The sequence below is a fragment of the Panthera tigris genome, chromosome A2, assembly GCF_018350195.1.
Source record: "Panthera tigris isolate Pti1 chromosome A2, P.tigris_Pti1_mat1.1, whole genome shotgun sequence".
NCBI lineage: Eukaryota > Metazoa > Chordata > Mammalia > Carnivora > Felidae > Panthera > Panthera tigris.
Window position 1 is genome coordinate 25,763,337 of NC_056661.1, and position 18,599 is coordinate 25,781,935.

Below are 18,599 nucleotides of genomic sequence, written 5' to 3' on the forward strand. Positions count from 1 at the left end.
GCCAGCCTGAGTGGTTGTGCCTAACGGATGGAAAAGGCCATTGTGGTTATTTTCATTACCTTATTAAGCATTTTAAAAAGCTATGAATGTTCTTTTGGGAGTAGATGTACTATTTGTATCTTTTAACATTTCCATTGAATTTGTTTGCCAAATAAAGTGTTTTATGTGTGGGTAGTTTTTTTTTCTTTTTTCTTTCTAAGTAAGATCTAGATTCCTATATTTTGCCAATTTTGCTAGTCTTTAATGGAAACTTTTTTTTTAGTATCTCCCTCTCCCCCATCTCTTAGTGACTATCTAAATGAATATCAGCTGTCCTTAGATTGAGCCTGTTGTATGCATTATTAAATAATATGTAAGACTACATCCTTTAAATGTAGTACCTTGTTCAGTATTTCCCACAAATGTGATCACAGTGATTTACTTTTGTGGAAAATGAGGCTATTATTCTATGGATGAGGTTTTTAACTATCAGAGATACAGAATGGAAGTGCAATTACTTTGTTGCTTCAGCTGATCTCAGGATGGTTTAAGGTAACATTTTAATATCACAATATCCCCTTGTTCTATCTCTACTATGCTAAAATACATGATACTTTTTATAAATACCTATTTTAAATATTGAAATAAAATATTTGACATTCTTTGAGGTAATTAGAGATTTCTTGGCATCTAAAAAATTGAGTTGGGGATCAGTATCTGTTCTTTAATACCAGTTACCTAAAGAGGAGCCTCAAAGTCAAAGTTGAATGCCTCTTGCTGTGATTAACACACCATGAGAGGAGAAAATAATTAGTATTTGCTTGTCAACCTGTTTTAGGATGTGGGAAATTGGTTATTAATCTCCGAATTAGAATTTGGTGTAGGCTTTCAATAGCCTCACCTCAGAACTAATGTTCTGATGATATATTTATTTTATATCTTGCTGAGCTTCAGTAATCTAATTTACTTTGCCTGAATTCTCAGTGAAGGATTGTCACAATTTGCATATTTCAGAAGGATGTGCTCATTGTAGCTTAATTTTGTATGTTTTGTATTATTCTCATTAAATTTTGAAAATTTCTCCTTCCCACCTTCTCTGTGTCTGTTCTTCATAATCTTATCTCTGTTCCTATGTAGAGAGATAGAAGAAATACGTTTTCTTTCTCTTTTGTGAGCTGTCTCTATAAGAAGAAATTATTGTACAATGAGTGTGTCTGGAATATCACTTGGAGATGGGAAAAATCTTGGCAAATTCATAACATTTGCAAGATCTTTGGGTGGACAGGTTCATTCTAGTTTATGTGTGAGATTTCATTTTGGTGAAGAACATTTTGCCACTTTTCCATGTGTTTTCCTATAGCATATGAATGGAACTTTGTATTTCCCCCTCCAGTGGCACAGCTTAAAAATTTTAGCCTCTGAAACATGTGGTTCTTTGCTAGTCAGGAAGCCAAGAATGTTATAGAAACAAAAAATATATAAGTATATAAACAAACAAATTCATATATAACAGACATGATGTATTCTAAGAAATAACTAAATTATTGGTGGCAAAAAATGTATAAGTCATGGGTCTCCCTATTTCTAGTTACACCCACTGCAAATCATCCTACACACAGATGCTAGATTATCAGAGCTGTTAGAATAATCTCCCTAAAACAATATTTGCATCAAATCCTTTAGTAGTGGTTTCTCTTAAGAAGTCTCAACTCCTTAGTATAGTGTGCAAGACCCTCTCTTACAGCTTCACTTTCTCTTGCATTTCCCCACTTCTTCCTTTGGCTTTGGTTACCCTCTGGGGCTGGGCATTAATTATACATAAATGTATTGCAATACCTGTTCCTTTTCCACCTCCTCCTTCGCCTTGCCTTTCATTCAGATCACCACCCTCACTTCTAAATGCCTCCTTAGCAACTGACTGTTCCTAACTATACTTCTTAGCAGCCTCTCCGGATTTTGGTACTTAATTCATACTCTGTTAACTTATTCTCAGTGTAGAGGTGGTTGCATTTGGTTTTATAGATGTGCAGTTTCTCCAAGACAGGTGCCAAGTAAATGATGTGCTTTAATTGTGGAGTTAGAGTTAAAATTGACCCTTACTATTCTGATTGCTTCAGGAAAACTTCATAAACAAAGTGGGATTTCATAAGTTTGTACTCAAAGACCAGAGAGTGTGTATCTAAGTAGGAGAGGAGGAAGACAGTGTGGAGGTTTTAAAGGAATAATGTCAAATCTGTGATAGCTGTGAGACCATGGCAATCTACTTAATATACCTGAGCCTCAGTTTTTTAATCTATAAAATGGAAATGGTAATATCTACTTGGTAGGATTGTTGTGAGGATCAGAAGTACCTGCACATAGCAATTAGTCAATAGATGGTAGCTATTTTTATAGGTTGGGATTTGTTTGATTTGGCCCAAGAAAAGATTTGTAGGTTGAAATAGAACTAATGGGAATGATGTCATGGAAAATGGCAGAGAAGGAAGCTCCAAAGATTGGTTCCTTCACCAAGACAGCTATTAAGCTAGCATGAACTCTCTGAAGCAATTGTTTTGAAATTCTTTAGTCATACACTTGCAGCATCCAGTGGCGTGCTTAATGAAGAAAGAAGCTGGTAAATTTCTGAGAATTTTGGGTTTTACACAGTGACTACCATTTTCTTTTTTTTTCTTTAAAAACTTTTAAAAAAAATGTTTATTTATTATTGAGAGACAGAGACAGAGTGTGAGTGTGGGAGGGGCAGAGAGAGAGAGGGAGACACAGAATCCGAAGTAGGCTCCAGGCTCCGAGCCGTCAGCACAGAGCCCGACGCAGGGCCCAAACTCATGGACTATGAGATCATGACCTGAGCCGAAGTGGGACACTCAACCAACTGAGCCACCCAGGCACCCCCAGTGACTACAATTTTCTATCCTTCAGCCTTGTGACAATCAGCTGTGGGTATGGTGGCCCATGGTTCCTGATGTGACTTGCTTGTCCTTCAGAAATTGTGGTTTTATGTTTTGACTGCTGCTTTTGATTGCTGAGGGACCAGCACAGAGACTGACCATTGTTTCAAACCCCACAGGCTAATGTGATTTCTCTGGCATCTTCCAAAGAAATTTAAAGAGACAAAATACCTCTACCCCATTTTTCTGATTGGATCCTGGCATTTAAAGAAATTTCTGTCAGGACCCTGGCTGACCACAGAAATAATAGATCAGAGACTTCAGTGACAACACACAACAAGGAATATAGTCTTTGCAAAAAAATAAAAAAAAAGTTTGGAAAAGTCACTAAACCAACAACTGTATCCTTCATCTAATAACAACAGCAATCTGTAGAAAGAGGAGAGAACCTAATTTCTAGAATTACCACGTTACAAGATTCAAGGTATCCAGTTTTCAACAAAAATACAGAACATACAAAGACATAGAAATTGTGGCCCTTAATAGGAAAAAGAAATCCCTGAAGAAGCTCAAACATTGGACTTAAGAGACAAAGACTGTAACTATTTTAACATTCTCAGAATGCTGAAGGAAAACATAGACAAAGAACTAAAGAAAATGAGGGGAACAATGTGTAAACACATGGAAACTATCAATGAGAGATAGAAAGTAGAAAAAGTAAAATAGCTGAAATAAAAATCAGCAGAAGGTTTAGTAGCATATTTGAGCAGGCAAAGAAGGAATCAAAAAACTTAAAGATATGGTGATTGAAATACCCTGTCTGAGAACCAGAAAGAAATAGATGAAGAAAAATGAATAGTACCCAAGGGACATCATCAAGTGTATCAACATGCACATTATGGAAATCCCAGAAGGCAAAGAGATGGGAGAGAAAAGAACAGAAAAAAAAAAAAAATTGAAGAAATAATGGATGAAAAGAATTTAATGGTTTTAGCTCTTATATTTAGGTCTTTGATCCATTTTGAGTTAATTTTTGTATATGGGATAAATTAGCTTTATTTTTTTGCATGTGGTTATCCAGTTGTCCAGTCCAGAGACTATTATTTTCCTATTGGATGGTCTTGGCACCTTTGTTGAAATTCAGTTGCTTATCGATGTACAGTTTTATTTCTGGACTCTTAATTTTACTTTAAGTATGTCTGTACTTAGGCCTGTACCACACTGTTTTGATTACTGTAGTTTTGTAGTAAGTTTTGAATTCAGGAAGTGTGAATCCTCCAACTTTGTTCTTCTTATTCAAGATTGTTTTGCCTATTTAGGGTCCCTTGCAGTTCCATATGAATTTGAAGATTGACTTTTCCATTTTTGCAGAAAAGCTGTTTGAATTTTGATAGGGATTGTATTGAATCTGTAGATCACTTTGGTTAATGTTGACACCTTAACAATATTAAGTCTTTCAGTCCACAAATATGGGATGCCTTTCTGTTTCTTTAATATTTTGTAGTTTTCAACGTGTAAGTCTTTTACCTCTTGGTTAAATTTATTCCCAGTTATTTTATTTAGGTGCCATTATAAATGAAATTGCCTTCTTAATTTCTTTTTTGCATTGTTCATTGCTGATGTGTAGAAACACAACTGATTTTTGTGTGTTTATCTTGTGAGCTGCAACTTTGCTGAATTTGTTTATTAGCTCTAGTAGCTTTCTTGTGGGTTCTATGGGATTTTCCATATATAGAATCATGCCATCTGTGAATAGACATAGTTTACTTTTTCCTTTCCAATTTGGAGGCCGTTTGTTTCTTTTTCTTGTGTCTAGCTAGAACTTCTAGTACACATTGCATAGCAGTGGTGAAAGCAGGCTTCCTTTTCATGTTCCTGATCTTAGGAAGAAAGCTTTCACTCTTTCACCATTGAGTATTATGTTAGCTGTGGGATTTTCATGAAAGTCCTTTATCATGTTGAAGAAATTCCTTTCTAATCCTAGCTTTTTTTTTTTTTTTAATCATGAAAGGGTATTGGTTTTTGTCATGTGCCTTTTCCGCGTCAATTGAGATGATTGTGTGGGTTTTTTTTTTTTTTCTTTCTGTTAATATGGTACGTTACATTGATTGACTTTCTTATATTGAACCACTTAGGATAAATCCCACTTTTTCAGCCAGCCTCTGCTTTTCCAGCTTGGGTGAATTGCAAGTTAGGCTGAATAGAGGTGAGGGCCTTGCATCAGTCCTTTAGGTAGTCCCAGACAGGTTAGAACAGATAGACAAAATAATTTGTGATTTAAGTCTACTCTGCTCTCTCTGGAACCAGGTACCAGGGTCCCACACTAGAAATGCGGGTTGATCTCTTAAAGACTTCTGTTGTACTGGGGAAGGGTATGGGACAAGAGTAAGTAATGCCACAAAGATGTCCTACCATTTTTAAGTTGCCTTTTTCTTGATTCAGTGTTCACTTAGTTGCTGTAAGACTATTTTCCAGAATTCTAATTCTAAAAAAGTTGGTTTTGACAGTTTCTCCTTGTTTTTCAGTGTTTTTGAAGTGGGATGGGAGCGTGGAACTGCCTACTTTGCTGTTTTGCTGATGTATCTTTCTTCATTTTTTTTTTTATTTTAAAAAATGTCCTTCTTTTTACCTTTTATTTTTCTTAATGGATTATTTGTTACATTTAGTCACTTGTGTCCTTCTAATTTTGTATTCATTTCAGAATGATTCTTTTTCTCTTATTTTTTGAGTTCTTTCACCTTTTCTGGAGTTTTGTAATTGTGATTTGTATTTCTTTTTCATGTTTTGAATTATTAATGTCTCTTAGCTTGCTTTGAAATTGTATAATTTTGATCTCAAGGTCTGTTTTTCATTATCTGTAGGGATGTTATTCTGTTCTTTAGCCTCATTTTTCTTAAAATAACTGGGATGGGGCTTTGATATTTTTCTGTTGCTCATTTTTATGTGAAATTTGTTTTCCTGAACTTTAAGAAGGGAGTCATGGTTCAGGAGAATTTTTCTAATGTCACAGAGCTCCCTCTCCTGTTGTTTTTGTAAAATGCTCAAAAATACGGTGGCTCTTTTTCCCTTCTCCAGTTTTATTTGGATCTTTTCTTTCTTTGTCTCTCTTGTCCCTACCTTGCTCAATTTTGGTTTCAACCCAGCAACTTTCCTTATTATAGAACCCTGCCTTGGAAAGCAGTTTTGGTTGGTAGGTTGATTTTAAGAATTTATATGACTCAGGCTGCTCTAGCCTTTTTCAGAACTTAAGTCATGCTCATTTGTTATTGGATTGGGCTAAACCTTTTCCAATTTCAGCTTCTCCTCTCAAATTGCCATCACACTGTCCAGTGAATACCTACTGACTATTTAGATGTTCTCAAATCCCTCAAATGCGCCATTGCTTCCTTATGCATCCTTTTGAACAGATGCAGATTTCATGTATGTCTGCTGGCTATTGATGTTTTCCTCACTCATTTTTATTTTGAGGTTTGTGTGGATACCTTGCCACCTACTTTTTTTTTTTAAACAATTTCCTTAAAACTTTTTTTAACATTCATTTTTGAGAGAGAAAGAGAGAGAGAGGGAGGGTGGGAGGGGCAGAGAGAGAGGGAGACACAGAATCCGAAGCAGGCTCCAGGCTCCAAGCTGTCAGCACAGAGCCCAATGCGGGGCTCAAACTCACAGACAGCAAGATCATGACCTGAGCCAAAGTTAGACGCTCAACCAACTGAGCCACCAGGTGCCCCGTCACCTACTTTTGTTGTAAATATTTTCTGTGGGATTTTGGTTTGCTATCTTAGTCAATCTGTTTGATTTTAATTCAGGTAATTAAAATTTTATGATGCAGTACCTGCCATATCTAGAATCCATAATCCATTCTGTGTTCACACTTTAAAAACTCTCCTGTATGGGCTTAGAGGTTCTGGCCCCTGGGCTATGGCATGTCTACTATATAGTGCTTTGTTCTGAAGTTTGAGTGCAAATGTTATTGACCTATTGGTGTTGGATATTGCAAAACCTATCAATGTAGAAAGGGTTAGAAAGAAGCAGTTTATCATTATAGTGGAAATGAAAAAAGTATTTACACATTTTAGCAAAGTTGAAAGTGATGCAAATGTATTTGTTTATGGAATGAACAACAAGAACTTTCTGAAGGCCAAGAACAAATTATGCAACCTGTGAAGTATAGTTCCTGTGTCATCAGGAACAACAGAATCAACAATCAGAATCAACAGAACCAGGGAAAAGTGGTGGGGCAGGGAGAACCTCTCAGTTTAAAGACAACTGTCAGTGCCTGATTTCAGGGAGCTTAACATTTATTCAGAGGAAAACAAGGGGTTAATTGGAGATAAAATCTGAAAACAGTGAAAAGTTGAACTTTGGCCACAAGCTACAGAGGGTTTTATAAATTCAGGGCTCCTTAAACACCTGCTCTAAGTGAATACCTGGTGGCTAGTACAAACACTAGAGCTACTTGGGCATTCCTTATGCTACTAGGAAGTAAAGATAGTTAAAGCTTCAACAGGATTTGAAAAAAATTTTTAGAGTAGCCAAGACTGATCTCTTTTAAGGGAATAAAAAGAAGAAGCCTGATAGAAGGTTTGTCAGCATAGAGAAGAAAAATATTTCTGGCTTAAAAGTGACAAAAGGTCAGCTAACATACCTACTTATGGGGAATGCATCCAGGGACTGTAAGCACAGTCCCTTCCCAGGCTCTTACAAACAAATTAACCTCTTTATACCTTCAGGAGCCTAAACTGCACCTAGAATAGCTTCTGTACAATTTAGACTGAATAATAGTAGATTGTTTCATAGAAGATGCAGAAGCATAATTTTTAATAGCAATTTTTCAAACAGCCAAGGGTAAAAGGTTAAAGCATATTAATGAAAATAGTTGTGCAGGGAAGTAGACTGATGTGGTCTAGCTATACACAAATGCAAAGGCTCAGGGGCAGGAGTGGAGGTTAGTGTGGCTGAGAAGGATGAGGATAGAAAATAGTGGGAGTTAATGAGTTTGGAGAGGGAATGGAGAGCAAGATCATGCAGGGCCTTATAGGGTGTAATAAGAGCGTTAGGTTTCATTCTAGGTGTTTGGAAGCCACTAGTAGGTTGAGAGCAGAGGGGGGGTGAACAACTACTGTAAATGATATGTGTTCAAGCTAAATGGAGGCTGTGCTTCGGGCAGTAATACAGGCGTATCAAAATGAAAAGAACCTGGTTTAATGTTGACTTCAAGTTTTTTTAATTTGAAAATTTGTGGTTTTAGAGTCACCTAAGAGCTATGTAAGAAGTGTTGAAACACACACATATTTTTGTTTGCTAAAGTTTGCTAAACAGTACTGAACCTCATTTCATATATTCTTATTTCTATACAGTTTAAATCAAAATGCTAGCCACAGACTACTAAATTGACTTAGTAACACGCTAATGGATCAGAACTTGAAGTTTGCAAAACATTGTAAATCTAGTATAATCCCTTTATTTGGCCTGTCAAGATACTGCAAATGAGCCACCTAGAATCCAGATATTGCCACATTTCCCAAGAATATGTTCATTGAAAAACAAAACCAAACTCTCTTATATAGTGTAACAGTAGGTTGCAGTGTGGGAAACATTTGGAGGATAAGCACTCCTACTTGACTGTATTACCTGTGCTTTTCTCCCTGGTGTGAAATGGGAAGGCATGTCCATTTCAAATGGACTTGTCACATATCAATACAATTTTCATTATTAATGGTCCGTAATTAAATATATGAACTGCTAGCCAAAGTAACAGTTGGTCTTTTTTGAATTACAAATGGAGAATAAGTCATTTATAGACAGCGTGGTAGCCTTTATATTGTCACCTAAGAATTAATGAAAAGAATGTCATTTTCGTATTTTCTGCAAGTTGTTGTATTTCATTTTGGAAAAGTTTGTGGAAGGAGTGAAAGATAAATGAAATATAAAGGTCAGTGCGAGGTAATGGGGGAAAAGATGGCCCTTTCAGTTCTGTTATTTGAATCCTTGCTCCTAGTTCTGTGGCCTTTGGAAGATACTTGCCTATGCCTCATTTTTCTCAGTTACAAATGGAAGTAATATCTATATCATAGCTTTAATGTTAAGATTAAATGAGGGCCTGGTGGTGTAACATATATTTTAATAAATATTAGTTTTCTTCTTTCCTCTCTTCCTTAGGAAGGAATTCAGTGAAAATATGTTGCTAGAATAAGCAGGGCTGGAGAGTGTAGAAAAATGCAAAAAGAAAGGTACATCTTTTTTTTATTGGTTGTTTTCTTCCTAGTAAGTCTATTGTGCATGATCCCAATTGTTTCTAATTTCTTTTAGAAAAGGTAGGTGATAAATAGGAAGGCTTCCTGTGCCTCTTGCTCCCCACCCCACCATTTATTTATTTATTTATTTATTTATTTATTTATTTATTTTAAATTAATTAAAATTTTTTTTTTATTTTAGAGAGAAGGAGAGCATAAGCAGGGAAGAGGGTCAGAAGGAGGGGGCGGGAGAGAGAGAGCGAGAGCGAGAGCGAGAGAGAGAGAGAGAGAGCATATCTTGAGTAGACTCCACGCTCAGTATGGAGCCTGACACAGGGCTTGATCCTACAACCCTGGAATCATGACCTAAGCCGAAATCAAGAGTTGGACACTCAACTGACAGAGCCACACAGACACCCCCTCCCTCCCCTTAAAATTTTTTCTTTTAATGTTTATTTTTGAGAGAGAGAGAGCTGGAAGGGGCAGAAAGAGAGGGAGACAGAGAATCAGAAGCAGGCTCCCTGCTGACAGCAGAGAGCCCAGTGCGGGGCTTGAACTCGACAAACCATGAGATCATGACCTGAGCTCAAGTTGGATGCTTAACCTACTGAACCACCCAGGCTCCCCTCACTCCCCTTTTTAAAGAGGGAAATTGCCCAAGTGATGAAAGGCAAGTTTAGGAGACCAGGAAGTAGTAGCTTTGTAGCCAATTCTAGTATTTGAGTTCCTGGTGTCTCCAGTCTGCTTTACTACAAAGAGTTTACTGAAGATGTGTCGTTCTTGATACCAAGTACATTAGCTAGCTGATAGCTGTTAATTCTAGGTGTTACCTAAAACCAGTTGTCCTTGCCTGTGAAATAAACACTTCCTTTGATTTAACCCAGATATTCTAGGAACAAAATTACAAAGAGTGAGATGCAAGTATAGAATTAGAATCTTGTCTACCTGGCTTTTTAAAAAATAACAGATGTATTTTTTTTATCATCCCAAAAAGAAACCTTGTACCCATTAGCAGTCATTCTATACCACTAATCTCCTGCTCCTTTATCCTTTTTCCTCTGACACCTCAACCTCTTACAACCAAAAATGTGCTTTTTATCTCTGGATTTGCTTATTCTGGATATTTCATATAAATGAAGTTCTATAGTCTTTTGTGACTAACTTCTTAGTTTAGTATTTTAAAGATTCATCCATGTTGTAGGATGAATCAGTATTTATTCTATATTGCCAAATAATATAATATAATATAATATAATATAATATAATATAATATAATATAAACATATTACATTTTGTTTACCTGTTCATTAGTTGATGGACATTTGGGTTGTTTTCACTTTTTGGCTGTCATGAATAATGCTGCTCTGAACATTCATTTACAAGTTTTTGTGACATATGTTTTCAGTTCTCTTGCATATATACCTCAGAGTAGAATTGCTGAGTCATGTGCTAACTTTTTGCTTAACATTTTGAAGACTTTATAAACTCTTTTCCAGAGTTATTGCACCATTTTGCCTAGCTGGATTTTAAATCACTTGGTGTCCAGGTTCTAATTTCATATATATTAAATGCGAACCTTAGCTGAAACAAGAGGTTTGAATTGATAGGGGAAGAAAAGCTACCTGTTGTAGTTTGTAGAGTTGGAAGTCCTTTTTCTTAAAGTGGGTTTGGAATTATTAGTATTAATCTTTGACTCTTTTTGTTTGTTTGTTTGCAGTTTTATCTCCAAGACACTAAAAGTAGTAACGGTACCTTTATAAATAGCCAGAGATTGAGTCGAGGCTCTGAAGAAAGTCCACCATGTGAAATTCTTTCTGGTGACATTATCCAGTTTGGGGTAGATGTAACGGAGAACACACGGAAAGGTACGGGTATGGATCGATTTTCCTATTATTTGTCTTTTTAAGTAAAAAAAAAAAATGTCTATTTAATGTTGTAAAACATTTCATGTTTGTAAAAGCAATTTAAATACAGCATTATATGCAGTGAAAAATTAAAAACCTCTTACTTCCACTACTGCTTTTCTAAAATTTTAAATTCTGAAGTGTTAATAAGTGATTTATATTTCATCACAGTATGAAAATATAGGACATTCTTGTGTTAGTTTAGGAAACAGTTGGCTGCAGTGACAGCATACCCATCCAACAAGAGCTTAAACCATATGGATATTTATTGTTAACAAGTCAGGAGGGTAGCTCAGACTTTGTTCACTTGACTCAGTAATGTTGTCAGGAATCCAGAGTTCTTACCGCCCTCCCGTTCTACTGTCCTTAACATGTTGTTTTCTTACGCCTTTGCTTGTCTTATGTTTTTGCTTATCACCTCATGGTTAAAGAGGGATGGCTGGGGCCCCATGCCTTATTTTCCTCATGCCAGTGTCCTTGGCAAAAACTGTGAGGCTGGGAAAAAATATCTTCCCGTGTGGCTCTTTTTTTTTTTTTTTTTTTATGTTGAAAGAACAATCTTCTGTAGAATCCTCTGAGCAGGTTTATACTCTTCTTGTCTCATTGGCCACATGCACAGCTACCTATGGCTACAAAGAAGCCTGGGAAGTTACATACCTGGCAAACAGGAGCTCCGTGATTGTCAGAGGTCAGTTATGATTTAACCCTTCCAGTTGTGCATACATTTTGGCTCAAACAAAATCAGGGTTCTGTAGGCAGTTCATACTACCTATGGAGATATAAAATTTCACGTCTCACAGGGTTTGAAACTAGAAGTTCTCTAGCTAAATAAATGTAGATTGGCTTTATTTTTACAATTCTGAAGCTTCCTGGCTCTACCTGCTTTACTGCCTACTTTATGACCATGAAATTATATGGCTGGATCACAAAACTAAATAAATAGGAACCAAAAGTGTGCAGTTCCACTCTCTTAGTTTAATACGGACAGTGGAAGCAATTGACAAGTTTCTTCTTTTGCTTCTCTGAACATACTTTGATCTGGTGATACCCTGAGTCGTCAGTCTGTGACATTTTGCCCGGTAGACATGGGGATGGATGATGGTGGCTGGGTGGTGATGCTGCTGCTGTGTGTGTACATGTGCGTATATGTTTATGTAATTTCACTGGTTGTTGCAACCGAAGTTTATTTTTATTGGGTTTTGGTGGTCTCCTCCAGGAGTTAGGTTTTGATGTTTGATTTTGATTTGGGTAGAATGAAAGTCTTAGGGATTTCCATTTACAATTGTAAAATAAAAAAGAAAGTTTATATTTTGATGCAGAGTATTGAGTCCTCCTTACTAAGAGAACTCAACTTATTTAAGACCATACTAAGAACAGCTGTGTCGGACACGGTACCATCTGTTGCCACGTCGTACCACCTCTGGTACCAAGGCATTCAGCAAACACTGAGCCTCAGCTGTAAGTAACCCACAGAGAAGACAGTTTGTTTACGTGTTTTCTCCAAGGAATGTCTGTTCTTGGCTTGCATTTCCCCAGGAGAATTAATGGTGTTAATTAAGAAAAGAATGAGGTTATCAAATACATTTAGGAAATGCTTAGTTAACCAAAGGTAAACAGGACTTCTCAGAGTCTTTAGTATGCTAACATATATGCAGATCTCCACGAGGGTGACTGTTCTAGAATGTAGCTCTTTCCAAACTCCTTCCTACTCCTCCCTACTCCTCTTTCCCATATAAGTTCCCATAAGGAACACTCTTTAGGACATGTTGTAAGAAGCTTAAGAGGACAATCCTGAAATTCAGGTTATTATTACTGCACTATTATTTCAGGAACATTAGATTCTTGCAGGCTTCTTTGAAAATTTAACTATCTTTTATGTCAACTTTAAGGAAATTAAGAAGATGTCTTCATCATTTAAAATGTTGTTTCTTTTGTTATTTATTGCCTCCAAAAAGTTGACTTATGTTATGCATGGTCTCTTAGGATAAGCTTTGTCACTAAGTTGAGTACTACCTGTTTAAGCATATGCCAGGAAAAAAGTTAGACTTTGTCCCATGCTAAACAGTACTATGATAAGCTTTATATTACTTGGAAAATCCTACTGAAATTATACAACACTACAGGATAACCCCTGGATCAAAGAAGAAATCAAAAGGGGAACTTTATATAGAAGGAAAGGAGACTTTTATACCAAAATACAGTAAATCCTTTACTCAGATAAAAATTATAATTTTAAATTCCTTCTGTACTAAAGAAGAAAGACAATGAAGGAACTTGGCATTTAGAAGAAATTAGAAAAAGAATGAGAAAAAGAAGCTGGGAAATAAAAAGCAGAAATTAAGAAATAAGCAAAAAACTATAGAAGGCATAAACAAACCAAATGCTGGTTCTTTATAAGTCAACCAACCAACCAGCAGACAATAAAACAGGTAATTCATAAGCCTTGATTCTTTTACTAGGTTAAAAAAAATACTAGCAAAAATATGTAAGATAAGGAATGAGGAAGGATACATAAACACAGATACAGGACATACTAAAAGAATTTTGAGAAAGTATTACATGTCAACCTATGGCAAAGAAGAAAAAAAAACTAGAGTAAATTGTTTTCCTAGCAAAATTACCCAAGATGTAAAAAACTTGAGTAAATTGATTTCCTTAAAAGAGACTAGGAAGTTATTATGGATTGACCAGAAATAGGCCTTAACAGCTGAATTTTAGCTTATTTTTAAAAACAGATAAATTTAATGTTATTTAATCCAAACATACATAAAGGTGGAAAACTGTCAAAATCCTTAGTGCCAAATTCTGATAAAGATATGGTAAAAAAAAAAAAAAAAGAAAACTAGAACTGATTTTACTCGTGGCAATAGGTGAACAATTCTGATTAAGGTATTAGTAAATTAACTTCAGAAATGAAGCTAGAATAAACAAAAAAGGAGATTTTATTCTAGGAATGCAAAAATGATTCAGTATTGGGGAAATCTAACCAACATCATCCACAAACTAAAACTAAAAAACACATAACTGTATAACCAGCAGGTACTGAAAAGACACTTGATCCTTCTCTTCCCATCTTAGGTGGTGGCTGGCCTCCCTCCTCTCTAGCTCCATTTTACCTCTAGCCCTGGCTTCCCTTTCCTGTCAGGCTCTGAGGAGCCTGAGCACTTCCCATATCACTTTAGGGTGGCCTTATAGCCCCTGGCCCCTAGAGTCCCTGTGCTTTCTCCTTTCCTTGGGTGTTGGTCCCTGCCCTCCCCTTGCCATGAATGAGGAGTAAGATGTGAACTGTGATCATGCTGGGCACTGGCCTGATGGAATATATCCTGTCAGGTGTAACATCAGTGAATGAAAAGAAAATTCTTCACATTGATAAAAAACCTATATTAAGGAGGAGAAAGTACATCTATAACACCTCTGGAAGATTTCTACAGAAGATTTAAAATACCAGGAGCACCACCAGCATTAATGGGGAGAGGAAGACACTGGAATATTGTCTTAATTCCTAAGTTCCTTATGGCCAATGGTTAGCTGGTTAAGATGGTGCTTTATACGTGGGCACCTGGGTGGCTCTGTCAGTTAGGTGTCCGACTCTTGGTTTCGGCTCAGGTCGTCGTCTCTTGGTTCCTGGGTTTGATCCCTACTCTGTGCTGACAGTGCGGTGCCTGCTTGGGATTCTCTCTCTCTCTCTCTCTCTCTCTCTCTCTCTCTCTCTTTTTCTCCCTGCCCCTTCCCCACTTGCCCTCTCTGTTTCTCTCTCAAAATTAACTTAAAAGAATTTAAAAAAAAAATGCTGCTTTATACAGAGGTTACCCGCTATCTGGATTTCAAAGTGACTGAAAGGAACTTTGTCTATAAGGGAGGAAAAAAATCTACAAGATTCCTTCCACTGAAGCAGAAGCCCTGGCATCTAGCTAAATGGGACTGTTTAAAAAATGTCACTTCCCAGAACTTTTGAGAGTGTTGATCTTAAGAAGACTGCAGTGAGAGAGGTTGACAAGAGATTTGACTTGGGACAAGATGTCATAGATTTTACTGGCCATGCCCTGGCACTTGATAGAACTGATGACTATTTAGATCAACCATGTTGTGAAACCATTAATAGATAGACTTTACGGTAAGTCTCTGGCAAGATATGGCAAAAGCCCATACCTTTATCCACTCTATGACCTTGGACAACTGCCATAAGAATTTGCAGGGTTTAGTGCTATTTATGGTGGTACCTACATGTGCCTACACCTTCAGGTAGGTAGGTGGTACCTACACCTTCAGTAAACCACTGAAGAGATAATTCTGCAAAATGGAAAAGTGATCAGTGTGAAATCTGAAGAAGAGGTTGCTTGCTATAAGCAGCTCATTTGTGATCCCAGCTATGTAAAAGACTGGGTAGAAAAAGTGGGCCAGCTGATCAGAGTTATCTACATCCTCAGCCACCCTATCAAGAACACCAGGGATGCCAACCCCTGCCAGATTATCATTCACCAGAACCAAGTCAATTGGAAGTCACATATCTATGTCTGCTTGATCTCCTCTACACACAATGTGGCAGCACAAGGGAAGTACATCTCCATAGTACAGTGGTGGAGACTGAGGGACTAGAGAAAGAAATCAGACCAGCTTTGGAGCTTTTGGAACCAATTGAACAGAAATTTGTTAGCATCACTGACCTCTTTGTTCCAAAAGATTTGGGAACAGAAAGCCATATCTTTATTTCCTGCACATATGATGCTCCAACTCACTTTGAGACAGCTTGTGATGACATTAAAGACATCTGTAAGAGGATGACCAAATCCAAGTTTGACTTTGAGGAAATGAAGCACAAGAAAAATGACATCTAGGGGGAAGACTAACAGCAGTACATTTTATCAACTAATTAGGACAAACTTAACTTTTGGCAAATGATGTATAGTGTGTGAAATCAATATTGTATTGTAAGGCCTTTTCTTTTCTTTTGTAAGAAAAAATTTTTTTTAAATGTTTATTTTTGACAGAGAGAGACAGAGCATGAGCAGGGGAGGGGCAGAAAGAGAGGGAGACACAGAATTGGAAGTAGACTCCAGGCTCTGAGCTGTCAGCAAAGAGCCCGACGTGGGGCTCGAACCCACGGACTGGGAGATCATGACCTGAACTGAAGTTGGAAGCTCAACCAACTGAGCCACCCAGGCGCCCCTCTTCTTTTTCTTTTTCTTTTTCTTTTTTTCTTTTTCTTTTTCTTTTTCTTTTTCTTTTTCTTTTTCTTTTTCTCTTTCTTTCTTTCTTTTTCTCTTTCTTTCTTTCTTTCTTTCTTTCTTTCTTTCTTTCTTTCTTTCTTTCTTTCTTTCTTTCTTTCTTTCTTTCTCTTTCTTTCTTTCTCCTCCCTCCCTCTCTTTCCTTCTTTCTTTTTTCTCTTTTCTTCTTTCCTCTTTCTTCAACAGACTAAGCTGCAATGCAGTATTGATTTCACATAGACTTCACTTCAATGATGTCTGGCTCCATATGGCTCCAAATGATTTCTTTACTGCAAAACAAAGCCAAACTCTGAAAACAAAACAAAACAAACAAACAAACAAACAAAAAACAAAAAAAGAAGAAAGAAAAGAAAAGGCATTTGATCAAGTTTAGGAGTTATTACTAATAAAAATTTTAAATGAATAGAATGAATAGAAAAAATTAAGTAAAGTAAGAATTCTAATTAAAATAGAATAAAAATAGTGCAAATATTATACAGGTGTAAAATGTATGAAGTAAATTTACATATCAATAAGGATAAATTTCAAACATTATCTCAAGTAAATTACAGAAGGATGTGTGTGGTACAATTCTATTTACATAAAGCATGAATTAATGCAAAACAGTACTACATAGTGCTTTTGAATACATTTATAATAAGGATATAAAATTATGAAATCACAAAATAGTTTTTAAGGATGTATGAAAGGATTTTTTTTGCATCAGTGTGCATGGAACAGACAAACAATGGAAGCATAATTTAAAAATTGCCTGTGATGTAGCTATTAAAAAGATTAAATTAGGATTATATGAATTGCAGGGATTTCTATAAGATATATTGTTGAGAAAAGAATTACTATTAATAATTTCTATTTTAAGAGTCTCATGCTCTATCGACTGAGCTAGCCGGGCTATAATTTCTATTTTAAAAAGTCTCAGGGCACCTGGGTGGCTCAGTTGGTTAAGCGGCTGACTCGCTCAGGTCACAATCTTGCGGTTCGTGGGTTCGAGCCTGGCTTCGGGCTCTGTGCTGACAGCTCGGAGCCTGGAGCCCGCTTCAGATTCTGTGTCTCCCTCTCTCTCTCTCTCTCCCTGCCCCTCCCCCGCTCATGCTCTGTCTCTCTCTCTCAAAAAAATGAATAAATGTTAAAAAAAAATTTTTTTTTTAAAGTCTCACCAATCCCTATAAATGTATACATATATGTGTATTTGATTGTTTGAACATAGGGAAAAAAACACGGAGGGATGTGTGTGGTCATTACTATGAGTCGTCCTGGAGTGGGTGGAGAGGAAGGGTAAAGAGGATGGAGCCAAATGAAAAAGGGTGGGGATAATAAAACTACAATTAAAAACCTTCCACTGTCTGTGACATTTATGTATATATATAAAATAATGTATGTATAAAAGGAAATTTCAAAAAGTAGACAATATATGAAAATGGTTTTTTTAATACATGTATGTGTATAAAATCATAATTTTATTAAAAAGGTGATAGGAACCTGATGTCATTGAACATACCCATTCATACTAATGTCTCTTCTATTCCAACCTCTCCAAAACAAGCTGATTTTGATGTTTGGCTTTCCACATAGTGTGACTCCAGGAAGAAAACTCACTGGTCAGTACTGTACAAATAACCTTCCCTAAAGATACAAAATATTGTAAACAAATAGGATGACATTCTAACAGGTTTTTTTTTTTTTTTTTAAGGAAGTGAGGAAGAGAGAAAGCCAACCTATCATATTTTCCTGTAATCGGGGCCTTAGGAACCCAGTGCTAGCTATTCCTCTGTTCCCAAACTCACAAACTGCTCAGACAGGGCATGAGTTTTCTGGGTCATGTAACATTTCAGTAAACCTCTGCTGCAAAGCTTGGGACCAGTTAGTTCTGTAAACTTGACATATAACTGCACTCAGTTCATCACCGAGGTCTGCTTCACCAATATCTGTTCATGGGTAAGCCCCTGTGAGCAAGGGGCCTAGTATGAGCAAGGTCAGTGGTGCCTTCCTTTTGCATTGTGCTCAAACTGCCCTCAATTACTTTTACTCCCCACAATAGGCCTTGTCTTTTCTGGTCTTCAAGCCCTTGCACATGCTTTTTCCTTTGGCTAGAAACTTTTCTAGGCTGGAAAAGGTGCCTTTTCATGTCCCTTTTGCACACTACACTCCCCTCTGTGTGTTTGCCTCCCTCACTAAACTGTAAGCTGCACAAGAGCAGGCAGTGTGTCTGTCTTCACTGTGGAATCCCCGTGCTCAACCTGGCACATACTGGTTAATAGATTTTAAAATGTCTTATGAATCTTATTCTACCATGTTACAAAAGTTCTTTCTACCACCTTATCTCAACTAAGATTTTGACAACCTTCCTCCTAACCCAGAAGCTTAGTATGA

At 36.8% G+C, this 18,599-nt stretch overlaps 1 protein-coding gene and 1 pseudogene across 25 annotated transcripts in view; both read left to right on the plus strand.

The window, feature by feature from the left end:
• LOC102952537 (sarcolemma associated protein) overlaps positions 1 to 18,599 on the plus strand; it is a 150,543-nt gene that overhangs the window by 55,174 nt on the left and 76,770 nt on the right. For 14 of the 25 annotated variants that reach the window (XM_042979242.1, XM_007084404.2, XM_042979246.1 and 11 more), the window contains exon 3: positions 10,818 to 10,965. In XM_042979242.1, the coding sequence (XP_042835176.1) occupies positions 10,818 to 10,965 (148 nt within the window). Of the gene's footprint in view, positions 1 to 10,817; positions 10,972 to 18,599 lie in introns of all 25 variants that reach the window. The other 11 variants (XM_042979241.1, XM_042979230.1, XM_042979232.1 and 8 more) reach the window with 1 other exon arrangement.
• LOC102960924 lies at positions 14,736 to 15,932 on the plus strand (annotated as a pseudogene).